General features: G+C 48.1%; 1 protein-coding gene across 2 annotated transcripts in view; it reads right to left on the reverse strand.

Moving 5' to 3' along the window:
• Positions 1-468: 468 nt before the first annotated feature.
• HS6ST2 (heparan sulfate 6-O-sulfotransferase 2) overlaps positions 469-23,294 on the reverse strand; it is a 358,026-nt gene continuing 335,200 nt past the window's right edge. For both annotated transcript variants that reach the window (XM_075539186.1, XM_075539185.1), the window contains one exon: positions 469-3,478. In XM_075539186.1, coding sequence (XP_075395301.1) covers positions 2,614-3,478 — 865 coding nt within the window. In that variant the 3' untranslated portion in view covers positions 469-2,613. The remainder of the gene's footprint in view (positions 3,479-23,294) is intronic.

Below are 23,294 nucleotides of genomic sequence, written 5' to 3' on the forward strand. Positions count from 1 at the left end.
TTGTTTGTTTCCAAAAGAAACAACCTAGACTCCCAGAAGGAAATACCTCAAACTAAGGCCATCCGAAGAACCTTGATGACAGTGATTAAGCTCGAGGCTGCTAGTCAGTAGGTGGCTTCAGGGGAGAGGTCAGCTCCCATGAGTGCCTAGGAAACCTATGGAGAAGTTCTCCAATGCGCTGTAGGCTCAGAGTGAAGCAGCATGCCCTCTCAGGCATGCAACCACCGCCGGGCCATTGTAGTGCGGAGGGTTAGAAGGGCTATCCCACTTCCATGCCTGGAAGCCTTGAGAAAAGAGAAGTGTGTGCTTGTTTGGAGGGTCACAGTGTCTAGTGGCTGTAAATCTTGGACTCATGAAATTACACAGAGCCTGTAATTTAAACTTTATTCCATATCTAGTGTTAAATTACACAAAATTCAGTGAAGGATTTGTAAAGTTACACCATTGGACAGATGTTTACAGTTGAAACCATGATGGTGACAAAAGGTATATTTATAACATCCCTTATATACAATAATCAGTATAGACAGAGAGAATGCACTTAATCTCTGCAAAACCATGCACACCACAGCAATAACACAAAATGCTTTTTGTTGTTTCTGTTTCCTGGAACAAGCGTTTGCACTGGCTCGGGCTTTGTCCTGTTCTCTAATGGTCTCCATCCATTTAAGAACATTTTCACTCGAAACTAAACAAAATTGATATACCATAAGGATATACAGAATCTTTATTTTTTAGAAACACACTGTACACAAAAGATTTCACTCAAAAACACTTGAACTTCAAGGTGTGATTTAAAACAATGATAATTTTAAAAACTTTCTCTTTTAGAATTTCCTTGTAGCTTTTCAACTCTCCAAATTCCCAGGACTGCCGCGCTGTCAGAATCGACATAATTGAGCTAGACTGCTAGCAGCCCCGAGTCCGGGGCGGGGCAGCCCCTTTGCCATCGCCCTGTTCAGTTTCTGGTCTAACTGGTGGCCATCTTCATACAGATGAAACTAGATCATGCGAATGAGCAGACTGTACCATATGTGACTTCATGGTCATACCTCAAAGCATGTGTCTCCTGAGAGCAGAGGTGCTGCTTCCAGCCACCTTGTTTGATTGACCGCTGAGGGGTTGGGGCATCAGTGTAAGTCCTTAACAAAGTGTAGCCAACTCTCCCAAATGGAAATTCCCCAATGCTAGATAGCACAATAATCTACTTTTATTTGATCTTTCTCAAGTCAGAGTTGAGAACATCAAAGCATCTTTCTGCATTGACTTACACTAGCAATCACTCTCCATTCATCTGCTCTTGCTGTGTAACCTCACTCTAGAACATTCTTTCCTTTTGTCCCTCCGGCACACAAAATCTGTTCGAAGGCCTAACACAAAATACTGACATCCAGCTTTTGGTGTTACTGAAGAAGTCCTGGCTGTCCTAATGCATATTCTACCGTTTTGCTCTTGTAATTGTCTACACGAAAAAGATCTATGGGGCTCGAAATAGCCGGCCCAACTGCAAGTCTTACAATAAAGATGTACAAAAGAGAAAAGAACAGGTCCCGTTCAGAGTTAATCAGAATAAACTGAGCAATCCTTTGACACGGTTTCCTGTTCCAGAGTGGCTTGACAAGGACCTCACTACACCAACACTGATAAGACAATTCTATAGAAAGCAAATCCTGACTTTAATCCAGGACTATATACCACCAGAAATTCAGCAACACACCAGTCAGATGATGAAGGACAGGGTCTAGAAATGGGTTAATTTGGAATGAGCACAAATTGGAGAAGCCTTAAAATGAATGAGAAGCAGTGCCCAAAAGATAGCAGAATTGTTTAAATCTACAGTGCCCTGAAAGTGTCCGGAAATTAGATCTAATATTGGTTATTCCAATTGGGGGTGGGGTGGGATAGGTACTTTGTTGAATATGAGATACACCCAGTTTAAAACCTTTGACTAGTAAAGGTTGAAAAAGTTGAAAATGTCAAACATCTCACAATGAACAAGATAGGAGTCCTGTTCTATTGGAAAAGCCAATAAATTTCACATACAGCCACCCGGAAGAGGGAGCGAACTTGTTTTGGGTTTAGTAAAAGTTGCCATCGGCTGTTATCCTGCTTCAATAGATTCCGAGTTTTAAAAACCTCGGAAGCCAAGGAATGCTTTGGCATTCCCTTTCCTGGCTCGCATGCTCCTTTGCTTCCAAGACTGCGTTGGAACAGCATATCCTGAAGCCTTTGCAGTCTAAGCGTCAGTCATCAGTGAAACGGTCACATTTTAAGTTTTACATTTTGTCTCAGAAACTCATTTCAGAGTTGTCTAAAATCGCTAAACAGCAATTTCTGGCAAGTCTGGTTTAGCTTTGAGATTTCCTAAACAGTCCCCGAAACTAAGAGAGTAAAAGGAAAAAAGACAATTTCACTACATACTGAGATTTGTTTTACCCTCGCACAGTATAACATTTAATAGAAAGGCAACTGTAAAGGCAATATCCTAACTTTTTTTTTGGTCACTTCCGAAATGAAGGAAGCAGGATGTGTTTTGGACACTCTCATCTTTTAAGACTTGCCATCTTGTTAGCGGCGCTTTGGGAGCAGTGGAGAGACACCTTGCGGGGCCACTTAACGCCATTTCTCTACACTGCCTAGGTAATCATGGGTGCCGTTGCTGGCGTTGCCCTCGCTGGGCTCAGGGCCCGTGCGCTCCTTCTGGTTCTCCTTCTGACTCGAGTTCTGAGTCAGATTCTGAATCAGATTCTGAGTCAGGTTCTGCTTGGGATGCGGATTGGGGTTCGGATTGGGATTCTGACTCTGATTCTGATTCTGACCCTGACCCTGACGCTGGTAATGGGTCTGCAGGAACCTTCCCTTCAGAAATTTCCGTTGTTCCTGACGCTTCCGCCTGGCCTCCTGATGCTCTTTCTGCCTCATAAATTGATACCTTTGCAGAAAGAGGTCTTTCGCATAGCTGTATAATTCCATATCCAGAAAATTCAGTCCCTCGATACGCTTTTGGATTTCCTCATTGATCTCCACACTTGAGGCCCTTGTGGTGTTATACTGGGTGAAGGGTGAAATGAAGTTCATGTTGAAGGTCTTCTCAAACAGATACTGGGTCTTCCGCTGAAACTCAGTGAGGCCGAAGAACGCCATGTGCTTCAGATTGGATTTGGCGCTTTCCAGCAGGACCTTGTTTCTTTGCTTTTCGGGCATGACAGAGAGGTTGTAGCAGCCAACGAGGGTCAGGTCAGAGAGCATGCGCACCTGACGGTTGTTGGCTAGGTTATAGGGGCAGTCCATGAACTCTTTGAGGGGGCAGCCGGACCAGTCATCGCCAGTGTAGCAGCTGGGAAGCTCCTCCGAGGTCGGGGGCCTTCCATCGCAGACGTGCAGGGAGGCTTTCCACGTCGCCCCTCTCTGGACATGCCTCCACTCACTCAGGTAGCGGGACACGGGGTCTCGGAGGATGGTGATGTAGTGGAAGTTCCTACGGATGAAGCACAAAGACCAACAGTCAGGGATGTGGGGGACCGAGGTGCGATCAGGGAGGTCCACGGCAGATGTGATGGTCACTGGCCACTAGGGGATGAGGGACATCTGTTGAGATGTGTCCCCTCTCTCTGTCCCGATAGGTAGGTGAGACAGCTACTTCATTCACCCCAGGTGCTGATATACAGCTACCACAGGCATGAAAGAGTTAGGCTTTGGGCACAGAGGCCCTGTAGTTCTCCACATCCCCCTGCCTCCACCTTGACCCCCTTCTTCTCCCTTTCCAATCAATGGCAAAATCTTCCCAATGACCTGCCTGGGAACCCAGGCCGCCATTTAATTTCACCCTCCCCGCTTGTGAACTCCTATTGACTGATTACGAAACAGAGACTCAGTGAAAGCAAGTGGTTTACAGCGGTGAGCTGAAGCCTAATGTTTCCTATTAAACATATAAAAGCATTCCCCCCCCAATGTCCATTCGAAATGAGATCATTTATGGAAACAAAGAACAAAACGAAAGATTGGATGAAAGCGCGCCTGCTATGAAGCTATTGATGCTGGCTGCCGGTATAACAACAAAGCTCCTGTGTTATGGCAGTGGAATGTCGGCCTCCAGAAATACACACTGCGCTCAGGAACCGACCGAAATAGACATACGTGGTAGCTGCCAGGGGCATATTTGTAACGTACGACATGGGTTTTCAGCCTCACGGGAGAAGAATCCCAGCACAGGAAAGTTAACTCTGTCGGGTCCACACTGCACCTTTTCTTTGCCACGGAAAGGACAGGTGTTGTTGGCAAAAGGGGCGGCCCGGCTGGGCAGCTCTCTTTCTTTGGAGCTGCAAAGTGCTAAACTGCTGCGTGCCCAACAGCACACTAGCGCACTTCACAACTATGCGCACGCGCACCCGGAAACATTGGGACTGACCGTGTCGTCAGGCACATTCAAGGGGAGCAACAAGTCTGGGGTTGTGTCTTTAAGAAAAATGCATCTCCATAATCACCACCTTTCACTTCCTCTGCAGATGACACTGGAGGCTTTTCGGAACTGTATCCATTGCCATTGTGGCCCCATCACTCAGCCCGAGAGCGGTGCGGAAGTCCTGACCGCTGGTGCTTGTGAATATGAGCTTGCTTGGAAACAGGGTCTTGGAGGACGTTCAGTTAAGTTCATGTGTGGGTACTAAGCCTATATAGTGTCATTATCAAAGAGGAGAACGGCCAGAGAGACAGGGTAAGGACGCTATGTAAACCGTAGCTGTAAGCCAAAGCAAAGTGGGGAGCCACCAAAGCTCTCAGGGGGCGTGGACAGATCTCCATCGGAGCCTCAGAAGGAATCAACGTGGCCAACATATTGATGTCAGACCTGTAGCCCCAGATCTACGAGGCAACAATTTCTGCTCCTTAAAGTCACCCGCTTTGTGGAATTTTGTTTCTGCAGCCCCAGACACCGAAGCCACTATCTGAAGGGGGACAGGCCACTATCTGAAGGGGGACAGGGGGCACTCTAGTTGGCCCCCGAACTGAGATTGGTGGTTGTCTTCTGAAGAAACATTTCTCCCAAGTCTTGGGCTTCCAGGAACCCCAGCATGCTGGGACACACATGCCTCTAGTCTATGCTGACGCTTCCTCGGCCTGGCATGGCCTTCCCTCTTCTTGGACACAGTTTACTCCTCATTCAAATTCTGCTTCAAGTACCACCTTTGTTTTAAGCAGTTTGCCTACGTCATCACTTCTTCCTTCATGTCGCCCCAGCACTGGCACAGTTTCGATATTGAATTGCAATCATTTGTTTGTATTTTCTCTTAAAACTCTAGAGCAGTGGTTCTCAACCTTCCTAATGTCGCAACATTTTAATACCGTTCCTCATGTTGTGGTGATCCCCAACCATTAAATAATTTTTGTTGCTACTTCATCACTGTAATGGGTCATTTGACCCCCAAAGGGGTTGCGACCCACAGGTTGAGAACCGCTGCTCTAGAGCCTCTAACACGGCTCTGTCCATTTCTTCTAGCACTCTCATCCTGACCATTTCACCTTTACACCTGACATAGAGGGCAACCTCGCGCTCTCCTTTAACTGCTTCTTTCATGAACCATCCTGGGTAACTGGGAAAAGGGAGTTGGGGACTAGGAAGGCCATTCCCCATTACATAAAGCTACTTACTCTTACAAATACTTTGAAAAAGAAAAATCACACAAAGTTTCATTGTTGTTATTATTATGGCCTCATACATTTTTTGTGGAATAAACAAGCATTGGGAAAACGAAAAGGATCAGGAAGGAAGGAAGGAAGGAAGCTGTTCCAAGGCTACTTTCCCTTATCTCATCCTTTTCTAGGATTTGACCTTGCTGATTTCACTAGCTTCCATCTCTGTAAAAACCCTTTGTCCAAAGGGAGCAACATTTCTTCCCTGATAGGCTTTAGCAACAAAGATAACTATTAGGCCAATGGACTCCCTCCTTCCACTCCTTGTTTTGGTATTCATTCATTACATATTGATTATGCTTTATACTAGGCCCGAGGCAATACTTTAGAGGCAATTAGTCTGATTATTTAGGAAGAAAAAGTTATTAAGTCTCTAGTGCCACATTGGGATTAATCTTGCAACCAGGGTTCCCAGGCATGCAACATAATGGGGGCTACTGGACCGTTTAAATCACCTTCGCGCAAAACCTAGGGGCCTCACCTAATGCCTCCTCCTGGATTGAGCCAACAGTGACATCTTCTGGTAACAGAGTGCACCAGAGTATACTAAGTCTAAGGCATTTCTTCTAAGAAACCCATCCCTGTCTTTCAGATCAGACAGATCCCAGCGAGCCTGACCAGGGTCAAAGTCTGTGTTTTATAAGCACCACTTTTATAAGGGGGGGAGAGAGAGAGAGAGAGAGAGAGAGAGAGAGAGAGAGAGAGAGAGAGAGAGAGAGAGAGAGAGAGAGAGAGAGAGAGAGAGAGAGAGAAGAGAGAAGAGGACCATCATAGAGTCTCCAGGTTCTAGGATGCATGGATTAGCACACCTTCAACCTTCAACCTGCAGGGCTCCGAAGGCTCCCATCAGGAGGGTGGGCAGCCTCAGACTCTGCACTGTAGGAATTATCAGTGCAACCAAGAAATCGAAGGGGCTTGCACACACATACTCCTGAGTGACACAAATAATCTGCAGTTGATTAAGGGTTGAAGGATCAAGTTAACTTAGTGTTGCCCCTGAGGAAAGGCCTTGTGATCTGCTCCCATAAAGATGACAGAAACAGCAACAACAAAAACAACAACAACAAAGAAAAACAAACACTCTAGGGCACAATTCTACTCTCACACATGGGTTTGCTGAAAGTTGTGTGCACACATGTCCTCACATACATGTGTGTGCACACACATGTCCCGTACACTCACAACCATAATTGCCCTAGATATTAAGACAACAGTTGCTCTGAGGGCTCAGTAATGACCTTCTTCTCCAAGGGAATAGAGACTTAGGGCGCCTCACCATCTTCAAAAGCGTGAGAACAAATGATCCCTTGGATCCAATGGGTCAAGCCCAGAAAGGTTCAGGGAGGCAGAGGGATGGAAATGGGAAGCAGTGGGAGGGAGTGGGAAACAAGGGGAGAGACAGATACAGTGAGAGAATTGGAATCAAGGAGATAAAACAAAATCTGTATTTCTGAATGGGAACCTGACAATCTACCCTGTATCCCTTTCTGTGGCCCGCAGTACAGATGCTGTAAAAAGAAAGGAAGAAAAGATCTCATGAGAGAAAAGGTAGAGCTGGTCGAGGAGCAGACTCTGGAAGTGCCCAGTAACCTCTGCACCTGCGCTGGGCCTCGGCGGCGGGAGGACAAAGAATCTAAGATGTCCATCATTCTGAGGGGACAGTTGGGAGGTATATATCAGAGACACTGTCTTCCCACCCAAGACAACTGAGGCTGTGAAAGCCCACCCTGATGGGAATGTGCCTGGTGGTCCTCTGCCACAGGTGGTCAGTGACTTCAATTCCATGGCCATGGCAGTGTGGCAGTGTAGTGGGTCAGCAATTTGAACCCACCAGCCGTTGTGCAGGAGAAAGACGAGGCTCTCCACCCCCATAGAGATTTACAGCCTTGGAAACCCAAGGGAATGGTTCTCCTCCATCTAAGGCTGGAATTGAGTCAACAGCAGTGGGGCTGTGATCTGATTCTTCGCCTGAAGATACGGGTAGGGGTCCTGGGGCTCTATCTTGAAAAATAAATATTAGACAAGGGGACAGGAAAGGAGTCTGAGGGAGGAGGATGAGCATGAGCATGGGCACATGGGGACAACTACTGGCCTGTGTGGAGGTGGGGAGGCAGGTAGCACACCGCCAAAGTCTGGCTGAGGGGGAGCAGAGCAGTGGCAGGGTTTGAGGGGGTTGGGGAGAGAGGCACGCAGAGTCTGGTCATAGAAGGAGCTCTCTGCTCTATAGAAGAATGCAGTTGATTCCCTAGGCAATGGGGGGTGGGAGCAGGGAGGGGCATGATGTGATCCGCGTCCTGGAAAGATCACTGTATGGCATGGGGAGCTGCCGTGAGGGAGAGAGGTCCAAGGCTACTGAAGCAGGTGAGATGGGAGAAGAGGACGGGTAGGGAAGAGAAATGTTTTTTCAGGAACTTGTCATTGAGTCCATGCGAACTCCTGACGATTCCTGTCTGTCAGAGTCGAATTTGGGTTCCGAGGGCTAGCTTGCTTTTCTTTTCTTTTGTTGTTGAACTTGTAGTTAGGAAATCTACCATCGCCTCAGCAGTTGTGACTTGGACAATGCAGTGTCATTCTTTGAGTTGACATTCGCAGCCTCCTTTTCCCATGAACATTGCTTCCCTGTGCCCGGCTCTTGTCACTTTGATCTCTCCTATAGGTCATTCTTAAAGGAGCATCTTGCTCCGGGCAGTCTTACACACACACACACACACACACACACACACACACACACACACACACACACACACACACACACACACCAACTAGTTAAGTTAAACTACATATTGTTGGCTTGTTAAGATAACCTTGGAAGATCTTTTTGGTTTAAATCTTCAAGATTATCTCAGAGCAAGAATTGTTTTTGTGGTTCCTCCACCCTCCATGGCGCCCCCAAGTCTGGAGTCCGTGACAATCAGAAATTCAGCTGAACCTGCTCTCCAGGTGAATCAGGATCCTTGTCAGAATGCTCAGTCAAGGTAGCTAAGCACCACCAGTCCTCCTGGGCCCCTGGCATGAAGGAAGCAACTAGCCACACATTTCATGTTCTCCTACACCTCTCCTCTGGACTCTCCATAGGGTAAGCAAGGGCTGATTTTTTTTCAAAAGGAGATTACCAGGTCTTTCTTTCAAGATGTTTGTGGGTGGATTCGAACCTGCAATCTTTTGGTTAGCAGCTGAGTGGTTAACGGTTTGCACTGTCCTGAGGTTCCAGAGAAGTATTTAGGAAATAGAAATCACCAAGAAGGAATGCAGCTGGGGAGGAAGGAGAAGGAGCTAAGTATGCCTCCCAGGTTTTGGGAGGAAGGTTTGAGGAGCCCATAGGACATCCCAGTGGAGATGGGCAGATTGAGAATGCAGAGAACCATCTGGCCTTTAGCTAAAGAGGCAGGCGCTGTCAGCAGGAAGTGTAGTTCAAGGCTGTGCAAAGGACGATGGGGTGTATTGTCCCTTCCACGTGCTTCTCACACTTCAGATACAGGCTTCCCCCACTCTCCGAGAGCAGAGAATCACCATGAAACCTCTTGTATGTCAAAATGGCATCAAGCTAAGATGCAACTACCATCCATTTATATGAGGGATGATTCCAGCAGTCCTAGTACTGCCTTCTGCCCCAAGAAAGAACCGACCAAATCTTACCATTTAACACATGCCACCTAAACCACCACCAATGCGCAGGAAAGGCAGGGATGCTTCGGTAACTCTGCGGCCTTTGTAAAGTAGGAACACTGGACATGCAGTGTAGTTTTCAGAACAAGAGCGTGGCCAGCCCACTCTCACTGTTCTCTGGGGCCTGGCTTGGAAACAAACATTGGATGCTGGTGTGGGGGCAGCGAATTATTTATACTGTGGCTCTTGTAAGCCGCAGAAGACTCTACCCCCCCACCAAAAGACCTCTCCCTGCATGTCTGGTGAGAAGGTAGGGGAAGATATTGACAGGATGCACCTGGAATTAATTGCGGACAGGATTCCCTGGAGTGCCATCCTGCTGTGTAGAAAATGAGTCCTCTGGGGAACAGGCGGCAGGAGGAGGGAGCTCCTTACCAGCGAGACTCAGGACTTGAGATCTGGCACAGTAAACCTCCTACATCCAGAAGACAACTATCACCGTCAGAGGAGCAGCGTGAGGGCCAGAGTCAGAGCACAGCACAGAGGGGTGGATTTCTCCCAACCCACGAAGCAAGTTGTGTGCTTTTGTGCTGGAGACTGGCTTGCGGAGTGGGGTGCCTCTGGACACCTAATTGGGAAAATTGGACTTGCTGACCGATGGAAGTAATGCTGAGGGCCTTTGGACTGAGGTTTACTGGCTCCGGGTGCCTCTGGGCACTAGATTCAGGGAGACAGATTTGGTGACCCACAAAGCTTGAGGTAAATGCCTTTGGGTGAAGGTTCATAGCAGAGTGGCATGCACCTATTAGGCATTTATGAGCAGATCTGAAATGTCGTCACATGTCCTAGTCAACAATCACCAGGAGTATTTCTCACTGATATGACAACTTTTTAGTTTCCTTAATAAACCCTTTAATCATGACTTTTGTCTGCCACCTCTGTGTGGCCATGACAATGGATATTTGAACACAGAGATCAAGTAGAATAATCTGTGACAGAACATTCATTAAGGCAGCACAACTGGTTTCACTTACACCTTTTGTTTGGAAAATGGAAATCCTCTGGCTACCTGTCCTGCTACCGCTGCAGGTAGCAGCCCTGATGGTGCTGTGGCAGAAAGTGTTGGACTGCTAACTGCATGGCAAGACTGCTAATGGGGAGGGCAATGATTCAAACCCACCAGCTGCTCTGTGGGCAAAATATCAGGCAGTCTATCCCTTATAGTTAAAGTCTCAGAGAGTCTACAGGGTCACTCTGAGTTGGAAATGACTCAATAGTAATGATAAATTGAGGGGGGGTGTTGGGGTTGCTATGGCCAGGATGCATTTACAGGTACAATAATACCATGCATGGTTTGCTGCCTTCTGCAGTCTAAGCCAATCATTTTCTTGTCGTTCATACGCACTTGTGGAAACAACCACCCCAAGGACAGAATTGCATGTGCAAGAAACTCAAGACCCTAAGGACGGAATTGTACCTGCAAGAAATTCAAGAGTCATCCGACTTCTCTCTCTGTCTCCATGGACATCTACACAGGGCCCAAGTCCTGCTGAGGTGAGCTCTTCTCAGCTCTCCATCCTTTCGACCACTGCCTGAGCCCAGGCCATTGGTCCTTGTATACCTCATCATTGTAGCAGGTCCTCCAGGTTCATGGCCCTTCCACCTTCTCCGTTTAGCACACATCTCACCTGTATTTCTCTAGTAAAGACCTCTTGATGGTTCCCTATCAATTTGGACGCAAAGGTCAAGCATCTCCACCAATGAATACAGCTTTGTGGGGCATGGTACCCACCTTCCTCTCTCCAGCCTCATCTCCACCAGAGGACATGTGGCATTCTTGGGAGATACTTTTGATGGTCACAAGGTGCTACTGGCATCTAATGGGTCCAAGCCAGTATTGCTGTGAAACATCCGACAATCTACAGGGCTGCCCTGGCCAACAAAGGATTTAACCAGTTCCAAATGCCAACAGTGGCAAGAGCGTGACGCCATGCTCTACCGTCTGGGCTCCAGATATTCAAAAGTCCTGTTCCAAATTGGTCCCAAGGTCCCTACCTTTGCAGATGGAATGTTCCCTATTTAGAATGGCTTCTACCTGCCCTTTGCAGGTCACCAGGCAAACTCCTTTACAACTCAACTCAAAGATTGCTTTCTCCATGAACGCTGCCTTGACCTCCCTGGCAGAGTTTAGCACTGCTTTTCTGCTCCCGGTGGAGTGTCCATTGGACTGTTAGCTCTGGGAAGGCCGACTGCTTATTGCTATGAGCCACCCAGGGCATGCAATGGTAGCTGGCAAAGCGAAAACGAGTCATACAAGATTGCTGGGTAAGTATCTACAGTAGACGCAGCTGAGCTTTGGATAAGTTAACAGGAAAACACCTAACAGTCTTCGAGCAAGAAAAGCCACTAGATGTCAGTGTTAGATAACAGATAAACCATCTAATACCTAAAGTGACCCCCTGAAAGGCCATCTAGCTATGCAACGCAATTGTCTGGTTTCCTGTGCCCAGTATTAAAGAGAGCTGGGGTGTATACAGTCATTGAAATAAGTAAATGGCTAAAACACAAGGGCCACACTCTAATCCCCCGTACCTCTCTTTTCCCTTTTTGACTTCAATCCCATACCCGGGGTCATCCAGACAATTCTGACTCATGGTGACCCTATAGGACAAATTACAACTGCCCAAAAAGATTTTTCAAAGCTGTGAGTCTTTACTGGTGGTGTAGCGGTTATGTGTTGGGCTGCTAACTACCATGATGAAACTTTCTACCCCCGGAAAGAATATAGAGGCTTGGAAATTCACAGAGGGCAGTTCTACCCTGTCCTATAGGGTGGCTGGGAGTCAACATTGACTTGATGGCAGGGAGCGATCAAGCGAGTGTGTGAAATCTTTGCAGAAGCAGATTGCCTCTTCTCCCTTGTGCTGCAGTATTTCAGGCCACACCCCAGAGACCGCAGGTGTTTTGGGTTAGCAGCCAAGCACTTTAGCCACTGTGCTTCCAAGGCTCCTTTTGAGTTCAGCAGGCTCTCCTGAAATAAGTGCACTGAGAGCAACATCAAAGACGCCTGGGCCTGTCAGAGCAAGAAGAAACTTTGGAGAGAGCAACTCATCTAGTTCACAGAAGGGGAGACAGAGAGGCTCAGAGAACCAAGGTTGTGTCCACAAGTCCCATCTTGCCAGTGACCCTCAGAAATCAGTCCAAGTGTGGGGAGTGTTGTTGGGCTGCTGGCCATGACTTTCAGGAGACCCTTTGCATTCGGTCACCAGCCCGGGAAGGAGACATGCTCATGCCTGTCCTGAGGATGAAGAGACAGTGGTTCAGAGAGCTGGGACTTAATTCAAGGGTTATGTAGTAAGTAAAGAGGGGTGCTCAGAATTTAATCTGGTTCTTTCTGGTTCCAGAACATAGATTCTTCCCATCCTACTGCTGGGACAGAAGCCTTGACCATTTGGTTCTGTGAACAAACTAAAGTGGCTCTTGAAGTGTGGTCCCTGGAACGAGTACCATCAGCATCACTTAGGATGGCGATTTCCCTGGCCCACTGACTATGGATACCACCGAGAAGAGCAGGAAGTCCAGACCACTTCCTTGTGCTTATGTGAAACTTATACACGGATCATGAGGCAGTTGTGCCAGCAGAACCAGGGGAGACTGCATGGTTCAAAACCAGGACGAGTGTGCTTCAGGGCTGCGTCCTCTCACCGTACCCATTCAACCTGCGTGTGGAGCAACTCATCCGAGAAGCCAGACGCTATGAAGAAGAGTGTGACATCAGGAAGAGAGGAAGATCCGTTAACAACCTGTGATGTGCAGATGACGCCACAACCTTGCTTGCTGAAAGTTGAGGACGTGAAGCACTTGCTGATGAAGATCAAGGACTGCAGCCTTCAGTATAGATTACCACTCAATGTAAAAAAGACAAAACCCCTCACAAGTATACTAATAGGTAACATGATAAATGGAGAAAAGGTTGAAGTTGTCAAGGATTTTGTCTTGCTTGGATCCACAAATCAATGCTCATGGTAGCAGTCGTCAGGAGATCAAATGACGCATTGGGTTGGAAAACTCTGACACAAGACCTCTTTAGAATATTGCAAAGCAAGAAGTTTACTTTGAGGATTACGGTGCGTCTGGCCCGAGCCATACTATCCGGACGCTGACTAAGGAAGAACAAAAAAGAATCTACAAGAATCAAAGAATCTCATATGCATCTGAATGATGGTGCTGGGGAAGGATAGTGACAGCACCATGGACCGCCTAAAGAACCAACACACCTTTCTTGGAAGAAGGACAGCTACAAGGTTCCTTCAAAGCAGAGTTGGCAAGAATTCGTCTTAGGAGCGACCAGTCCCTGGAGAAGGGCATTTGATTTGGTAAAGTCCAGGGACAGCAAAAAAGAGGAGGACCCTCAGCAAGGTGCATGGACACGGCAGCTGCAAGAGTGGGTTCCAAATATGACAATGATGAGGATCATGTGAGACCCAGCTGTATTTCATTCTGCTGTACATAGGGTCTAGCTGAGTCAACAGCACTTAACAACAACATCAATGGAGCCAGAAACTCACAGGTTGGCGTTGGCAGTAAGTGTTGAAAGAAGCCCTTCAAGGAGTTCTGACGTCTGTGAGGTGCTCAAGTTTGAGGACTACTATTCTAAGCAGGTGGTCTCAGAAATCAGAATTTGTCCTGAGAACCCAGGAGGTGTTCAGAGTGTCTGGGCAAGCCACATCATCACTCAGGAGCGGGCCGAGTTCCTCTCTGGGCCCCAGGGAGAAGCTTTGGGGATGCCCACTGCTGTCCAGGGAGCTTTACCTAAACCGAGGTATGAGGTGCATGCGATAAATGTGTACTTTCTTTTGAGGTCACTGGCTCACGAAAGGTCACAAGACGGTTTTTTCTACATTACTCAAAAAAAAAAAAAAAGGAATAAATATCAAAGCCGCTTTTTTTTTCTTTTAAAGAAGGTCAGCTACACTGCACAAGTTAAGGTCATAGCTGTGATCAATAAAAAGTTAATTTAAGAAAGGAAACAAAATCTTAGTCCAGATCAATAGAAGTGAACACTTTATTGCACCTGTAGTTTGGTTTTGGCTTCTTTGCCGTTAAAAATTATTTTTTAAGTTCAGCCTCTGCACATTTTGTTCTTGGAGTCAGGGTAGGGGCTGGAACAATAAAAACTGGGGGTGGGGGTCCTCAGTAAAGCCAGCAATCCATGGTGGTTGGCTGTGACATTGAGTCATGGATGCCGAAGTTCAAGTATCCTTCCTCAATTGCACTTCACACACAAATTGCATGCCAATGATCCAGTCACTGCAGGAAGGAGTGCTTTCAGATCAAACAACATCAATACGTGTGCACAGCAAAAGAGGACTAATTGAATCAAAGGTGGATATGCCCCCAAGGGGATTGGATCACTCAAGTCCTGAAATTGGCATTTTAAATGATTTTGTTGGATGATGCCTCTCCTGGCGGTCCTCAAAGAGGAGTTTCAGAAACACTGTGATCACCAATAGCAGCAGTCTCAGAAAAGAAGTCTGGGGGACACGCATTTAGATGGATTGTGCGACATGACAAGCTGGTGACTTCTCATTTCCCGTGGCCGTGTGCCCTTGAGTGGACTCCCAGCGCACAGGGATCCAACAGAGCAGACGGGAAGCACCCCACAGGGTTTCCAAAGCTGGGTGCCACCTTTCTGGAGGCAGATCACCAGGGCTTTCTCACACAGAGCTGAAGGGTGGGTTCCAAACCCAGTCTCTCCGTTAGCAGACACGGGCTTCATCATTGAGCAACCAAGGCTCCCTGGGCCTTATCGAGGGAAAAGGATGCCTCATCTCATTCCCATTGAGCAGGTTTCAAAGGGCTTCACGGGCTTCACTGGGTGAATCCAGTTAATGCTTTGACTGGGATGACATAAGGATTTATAGGATTGGGTCTACCATGCTGGATGATCCAGTTGGTCCTGTGAGCTAGGCCTCGGCCAGGCTCTCTTGGGCAAACCACAAGAGATGGGGAGTAGGGACAACCCTTGGGAATCGACTGATCAGTAAGACAACCTGTTCCTCACCCCTCACTGAAGGCCTGGTTCTGTGTATGTAAAGTAACATTTTCATTAATACCTTAATTCATTGCTTTTTCATTTCTGGTTAACCAAAACTTAACCTACCTATTTGGTCCAACCACAGAGGCTACTTTAATAGCCCATCCTCCTTATTCCTTTATAAGGCAGGAAATGCTCCCCGCCCTTAGTTGAAAAGGATGAAAAGAAGATTTCCCGATATCTGTAGATTCAGCCCCAGGTGGAATGCTCCACACAGCAAGTTTTGGTGATATTTATGTCCTCTCTCTCTGCTCCCCACTTTTAAAAAAAGAAATCCTACTTTTCTTTCTTCCCGAAGTCCAGTACGTTCCAAAGCACATAAATCTTCGACCTTTTCTTAAACAATGAAAAGTTGAGTTCTAAAGACGAAGCAAAACCCCAGCTTTATGACCAATAGTCGTCATCTTTTCCCCAGAACTCCAACTCACTGCCATCGAGTCAATTCCAGAGGAACAAGAGGAAATTTCACCAAGCCTCCCCTGGGGAGATCATGCTCTTCAGGAGGCCATCGCTAATACTCCTTCTCCTGGGCCTCCAGGGTGCCACTTCTTCAGCCCTTTCTGGGCCGGCCCCTTTACCACCAAGCACTGCAAGCTCAGTTGGAACCAGGATGTAAGAAAACCAGACGTTTTTTAGGAAGTGACTTCAGGAACATGGAAACGCAAGGAGGCGAAGTGTCCTTTCGGCTTTGGAGGCAAACGTGTGCGGCTGCCCCCTTTTATTGCTGTTCGATAGTGGCAACGGTTGTGTGCCTAGTTTTTGTGGTTGGTAAGAAGATCCAGCTAAATGGTGCAATTTAACCTTCCTGCAATCCCAGAAGCACTCACTGTTGGTCACGTCTGTGAGTCCTAGGCTTAGATGTCCCCGCGGCCCAGGAAAATGTCCTGTTCAGTCCCATGTCTGTCTTAACCACCGAGCGTGGTGTCTGCCGCTCGGCCGTGCTGGACTGGACATCCTCTCTCAGGCTTGAGCACAGCCTCAGGACCTGCCAGCCAGGAGCAACGGTGGCCTAACTGGAGTGGCAGGTTTCCAGGGGGAAGCAGTTGGGGCCCAATTCAGAAGCTCAAGGACAAGACCTGAGTAAGTCAGAGCTGGGGGGTGGGGATGCCGCTGCCGACCACTGTGTCAAGTCTAAGTCTCCTGTTCCACAGGTGAGGAGACCTCATAGCCTCACAGCTTCTTCTCTCCAGATGTTGAGATAGCCAGAGACATGGGGAGTCCTTCCTTTCTGTAGGAACCTAGACTGGGCCAAGGAATCAAGTAATGACATTTTCCACCTGGGAGGTACCGACTAAATATGGCTTCTGGCTCATTTAGAGGTCATTGGCAGGTCATCGCCTTGCTTTGAAGGCATCGATAGAGGAAACCCCATCAGAACTCCCTCTTCTCAACAGAGGGACCTTCCTCCCTCTGGAGCCGGGCTCCAGCTCAAAGAGCTCTTATCGATTGTTTGAAGGTTCTGAGAGAGCTGAGGTGACAACTGTGGCTTTTGCAGGGGAGGCAGACCTGGTGAACCCTTCAGAATCTGGAGGGATGGCCTGGTCCTAAGGAGGCCTGGTGGCATAATAGTTATGCATTGGGCTGCTAACAACAAGGTCTGTAGTTCAAAACCACCAGCCACGCCTTCGGAGAAACACGAGGCTTTCTACTCCCAGAAAGAGTTACCATCTCACAAAGCCACACAGGAGCACATCGGTCTGAACCTGTAGGATTACTTTGAGTCAGAATCATCTCTTTGGCAGTGAGGTTGGTTGTGGTTGCTTGGGTGGGGCCATCCCTTCTTTCTCCTGGCAAGATGCTTCTTCAAGTGTTCGGGTGGTAAAAGGCACAATGAGTCACTCCCAGGGCTGTGATGCTGGCGTGTGTAAATATCCGCACCAACGGCCACAGCCTTCTGACTGTCTAATGATCAGCTGGGGAAGGACAAAAATACAGCCATCTCCTACCCCATGGGGCACAGTTCTATTCTGCCACAGAAGGGATTCATCAGTAGGCTCTGGAGCCGACGTGATGGCCTTGAAAAACAGAGTCTGACATCACTCCAAAATGAGGACAGGGAGGGGCACTGAAAGCATAAAGATCCAGCTTAATGTCTTTTTTGGACCCAAAGATTTAGTTCGGCGTTTATGCTTGTGTTGAAGCTTACACAGGTGCTATAAATTCTCTGAATCATCGCTTTCTTGTTCACGTGCTTGAGAAGAGACTGGCCACTCGTGTTTCACCTTTAAGGCAAACGGATGGTCTGCCCTAGAGTCAGAGCGGGAGCGCAGGGGAGCCAGGGAGACAAGTGCCCTCACCGGGGAACATGCCACTGTGATGCTCCCAGTCCCAGAGAAAAGACACTGGCAGCCATCCAACATGTGACAGCATGGGCAAACATATGGTATGTGAAATCAGCGATGTGTGTGTGGGGTGGTGGGGGGATAGAAGTCATGGTTCTATTTGGTTTGGTGGAAACAGAAATAGCCCACACATTTTTTTTAAAGTTTTGGACAGGGGAGAGATTTTTTAAAGTTTTTTTTTTAAAAGGCCATTTACAAGCACCACTGTGTGGAAAACAGGGGTCCTTCTTTGATTGAAAAGGAGCCATGGTGGGTTATAATGTGTCAGGCTGCTAACTGCAAAGCTGGTGTTCAAATCCACCCGAGTCTCCATGGGAGCAAGATGAGACTGTTTGCTCCTGTAAAGACTGACAGTCTCAGACCTCAGACACCCAAAGGGGCAGTTCTACTCTGTTAGTATCTCTGTGGCAGTGGTAGGGCTGGTGATTTGCCCGAAAGGGGGGAGTCCATCTTCTAAGTCCCAGAGGGAAGTGGTTTACTGATGGGGTTTCTGAGAGGGTAGTGTGGTAGGTACATAATCTGGTATCAATTTGAGAGGATTAAGAGGGAAGGGGTGGAATTTAGCCTGTCAATCAGGTCCCAGCTTGATGACCTCATTTGGAGGCGCTAAGGAGTAAAAGCTTGCTGGAGATGAGACACACACTCACTCCCTGTAAGACATTCCTGTGGACAAGACACATGGAGCTACACTAGAGCCCTGGAGCTGAAGGAGCCATGTTGGAGACCCCTGCCAGTGCAGAGATGCCTCTACCGCCGCTGGATTCACAAGACCTTCCACCCACTGGTCTGTGATCATGCTGCATTCAGCGTCATTGCATGTGTTGCGTGAGTCTGAAGAGGAATTTATAGATTGGTATCAGACATATGAGTTAATATTGGACTTATGGACTTGATCTGGGCTGGGCTGGGATGTTTCCTCCATATTTAATTGCCCTTGTTTATAAAGCTCTTTCTTATACACATGAGTGTCCATGAATTTCTTTTTCTAGTCTACCCGGACTCACATAGGCTGCCTACTGCACTCCAGGAATAGACCAAGTTCTCAGCTGCTCTCTCAGTGGGTCAGAGCCATGGCCCATCTGTGGAACCAAACCACCTATTGCAAGGCAAGGCTTCTGTGGAAAGGACTAATGGGGGCCACCTATAGGCTGCGGAAAGTAGACCAAGAAGAGTAGGGCTGGCATGTCCCTCAGAGGTCACCTGGTTCATCTCTGTACCCACACCACCACCAAGGCCTGGCGATGAAGGGTAGAGGCTTGAGGAGGGTCGTAAGGCCAGTTTGTGGCAGAGTCAGATTGGAAATAAAGTCTCTGCTCCATCCACCACCACCCCCCACCCTCAGTTTTCCTTATACGTTCCAGGTGACCCCACCACCTGGAATTAGAGTCAGGAGAAGAGGCTCGGTCTTTGGGAGAAGCTCATTTATTCTCCACTACTCAATTGGGAGCCCATAAGGAAGAACCAAACATCAATACTCTGACTGAGAGAAATGGCTGAGGATGCCTTTCCCACCTGGGGCACATGCGGTGGGGGGAAGGGAGCACCATCCATTAACCACTCACTCTGAAGACAGGCAATGGAAGGTCGGTGTCCCTGGTACACTGAGTCACCGACACAGCCTTTCCTCTGGCTTACCTTACCCCATAGCACTCAAGTTAAGTCTCAGAGCGAATGACTCCCTCAGCGAGTTGGATGTACGGTCACAGGCGGTAACTTGAAATGACATCTGCCTTCTCACAATGGCCGTCTGAAGAGCCACTGCTATTAGGAAAGAAGGAAGGTAGGATGGAAAGCGTAAGGGCGGATTGATCACAATCAGGGACATGAGAGGGGTGCAAATAGTTAATACACTCCACTGCTAACCCAAAGGTTGGTGGTTCAAGTCCATCTGGATGAAAACACTGGGTGTTTCCACTGGGAAAAATTCAGCCTTCTCAAACCTCATGGAGCACAGTGCATCTCGGACACACATGAGGTTGCCGACTTGTGACAACTGTGAGAACGAGACATTTCAAAGGGATTTCACCATCTGTAGGTATTTAGTTCCTCACAGAATTCCATGGGGTAGACTGGACAAGAAACATAATTCTCATTGACAGACACACTGAGCCTTAAAGAAAGAATATGATGACTTGCTCAAGAATACACCGCTAGTCTATTGTGGGTCTAGGACCAGAATCGAGGTTTCCTAACTTTTCTTTTGGGGAGGTTCCTCCCTACGCTGTGGTACACTAAATCCACAATGGGTATCTGAGAAGTCCATTTCTCTTGTCTTGCCACCTAAGCTATAGGCTCCTTGAAGATCAAAACAACTTGGCATCTCTCCGACCAGGGCCCAGCACCTCACTGGAACTCAGACTGATGAGTCAAATATGGACCATCTACTGTGAGGCATTGGAATTACCCAAATGCTTCCTCTTACTGCCAGAATGACCAATCTCTGAACTGTTAAAGCTCCTTGCACCCAAAGGTTGGCATTTCCACAGTCAAGAGAGACTGGTACCCTCAAATTTTAGGCCAGAACACACTTCTCCGCTGAGGCCTGAAATCCCACTCTGGTTCTATCTTTTGTCCTTGATGGTGGACAGATGATCTTGATGGTAGTGCAGTGGTTAAAGGAGTCCTGGCAGTGCTGTTGGATTAGTGTTAGACTGCTAAACCCTAAGGTTGGCAGTTCAAACCCATCAGCTGCCCCAAGGGACAAATTGAGGCTGTCTGCTTCCATAAAGATTTACATCAAAGAACTGTCATAGAAGTAACTTTGAGTCCGCATCGAGTCAATGGCAGTGGGTTGGCTGGGTGGTGGTGATAAATGCATTGCTGCTAACTGCAAGGTTAAAGGTTCACAACTCCACTAGACGCTCCACGGGATAAAGATGTGGCAGTCTGCTACTTCAAAAGGACAACTACCAAAATGTTATGGTAGAATCAATTCCAACTCACAGAGACCTGGTAGGACGGGGCAGAAAGATCCCATAGGGTGGCCAAAGGTGTAACTATTCCTAGACACCGTTGGCCCCACTGTTCTTCCACAGAGTGGCTCTACAATTGAAACCAAACTCACTGCCATCAGGTTGATACTGACTCATAGCGACCTGATAGGATGGGGTAGAACGGCCCCTGTGGGGTTTCCCAGACCTTAACTCTTTATAAAAGTAGAAAGCTTCAGCTTTCTTTCAAGGAGAGGCTGGTGGTTTAGAACTGCTAACCTCACAGATCACAGGCCAATGTTTAAGGACGACACCACCAGGGCTCCCTTGTGGTAGATTAGAAGTGATCCTTTAGAAACCCAGGACTGATGAGTCTCTACAGTGTGTAGAATAAGGGTTTCAGGGGGAGGGGCGTACAGGAGAGAGGGGGAGATGATGGCAAAGAGTCGTGTAGAAAAAGAATATCTATAAAACTGAGGGTGGAAGCAATTGTACAATTCACTTTGACACGACTGAACTATGGAATGATAAGATCAATGTATTTAGAACAAAGTGGAGAGTTCTTTAGGGGAAATAAACAATATAAAGTAGATACAGAATTGCAAAGCAAAAAACAAACAAACAAACAAACGCTCAGTGCCCCATGGGCAGCGAATCCTAAATGCCCCAGTTGACTTTGGAAGGCACAGTGCTCCTACAGGTGGGTTCCAATGGCTGCCTCTCTTTCCAGTAGCACCCGATGACTGGAACCACCGCACCACTAGGTGTCTTACAACAATGGGAAGCCTGTGGGGCAGTTGCACTCTTCTTTCCAGTTGCTATGAATAGGAATGGACTGAAGACAATGGGTTGTCCGGTGACCAGCTAGACTTTGTCTTCTGACCTTCCCCAGGGGTCCTACAGCTGCTCTGATGCACAGCCCTGCCCCACGGCGCTTTCCTGGCTTCGGCTGCTCCAAGTCTCCGCTCTGGGAAGGAAGTCTTCGCAAAGCTCATTTCACCACGGAGTCTGACTGAGCACTACCAGAGGGCCTTGCCTAGAGGCATCTCCTTTTCACTTCTTGGCCACGGTGGGGTAGGAGATGTTGCTCACGCCCGGAAGCCAAGACGCGCAGGTCCCAGGCGGCTGTGCCCAGGGGAAAGGCCATTTCAGGGAAGCCACTTCTTTTTGCTCACACAAAACACAAGCATTTCAAGGGAGGCCGTTTGGGGATCCCTGCAATCAAACATTCCCCCTGGATCAGTCATGGACACACCAAGTGAAAATAAGACTGGATTTCCCCCAGGGGGTAGTGCAGAATGCCTGTTCTTCCCCGACCCCACACAGTCGTGACTCAAGGCGTTACTAGACAGGCATGTGAAGAGCACACGGGCCATCGCCTCCTCAGCAGCTGAGAGACGGTGTGGAAATGTGGGGGAGCACTTGGAGAAGAGGCAAGGCGGGCGGGGAGGAAGGGAGGTTGCTAGGTTTCTGTGTACCAATCTCGGTGGTTTGGGTGACAAGGGGGTCACCTTGGAGGGCTGTCCATCACAAGAAAGAGTTCTGTTTCTCAGTCCATCCCCAGGGTTTAAAGCTCTGTTTCTCAAAGTGGGCGACACCACCCAGGGTGGTGTAGGAACCATGCAGGAGGGTTGAAAAAGGAGATGCCCACACTTGATCTTGGATTGGGGGTCATAATACAAATGGATTTCATTGTTAGGAGAGAGCCGAGTCATGTGCTTTTCACTCCCCTGAAAAGGGGGAGGAAGGCCAAATCCGTTTCAGAATGAACCACTGGTTTAAAGAGCCAAGCTGCCAAACCTCTTTGAAGTTGTAACACCGACCCCACGCTTGCGTCTCTCCTTCAAGAAAGTTCTTCTCTATGGCAAGCAGGTTTTGAGTACACATGTGCCATCTCGTTCTCTCGTCCGGACTGCTCAGAGATGCAAGTAGTAATGCCCAGGGAGAGGAGAGGCAGCACAGCAATCCAGTCCTACCTTCCACCCACTTCTAGGCTCTTCTTGCTACCATGGCTATGCTGCACTTTTCCTGTTACGAAGTAATTGTTGCCTGAAGCACTAGGGAGCTTCACTGCAACACGCTAAATGGGCCAGCGGAAGGGTGGGCAGGGACTAAATGACTTCTAAGATCCTATGTCAGGCAGTGAATTTGGGGCAGGAACCAAAGGGGAAGAGAAGGGAAACTGGGGACATCAAAGGTAACCCTTGGCCACAGCAGAATGCTGCTGGGGCTCAGGGCGTCCGTGTCAAGGAGGCCTGGGGATGCTCAGCTGCTAATGGAAAGGCCAGCATCAGAAAACCACAAGTGATGCCACAGAAGAAACATCCTTGTGACCTGCTCCTGTACACCTAACAGCCCTGGAAGTCCTCTTGGAGCAGTCCTATTGGGTACTCCAGGACCACCGGGAACTGGAATCAACGGGATGGCACACAGCGACACAACCACCAAAGGGCTTGTCAGGACAGACTTTGGGGGCACAAATGGTTTGTTGCTTGGCTCCTAGTCAATGGGTCAGCAATGTGAATCCACTCAGAGGTGCCTCAGCAGAAAGGTCTGGCAATCCACACCCCCAAACCCCTGCTGTTGAAGGCTCTATGGAGTACGGGTCTTTATTTGCTACCAAGGAAGGTG

This window comes from Tenrec ecaudatus, chromosome X, assembly GCF_050624435.1.
Source record: "Tenrec ecaudatus isolate mTenEca1 chromosome X, mTenEca1.hap1, whole genome shotgun sequence".
Taxonomy (NCBI): domain Eukaryota; kingdom Metazoa; phylum Chordata; class Mammalia; order Afrosoricida; family Tenrecidae; genus Tenrec; species Tenrec ecaudatus.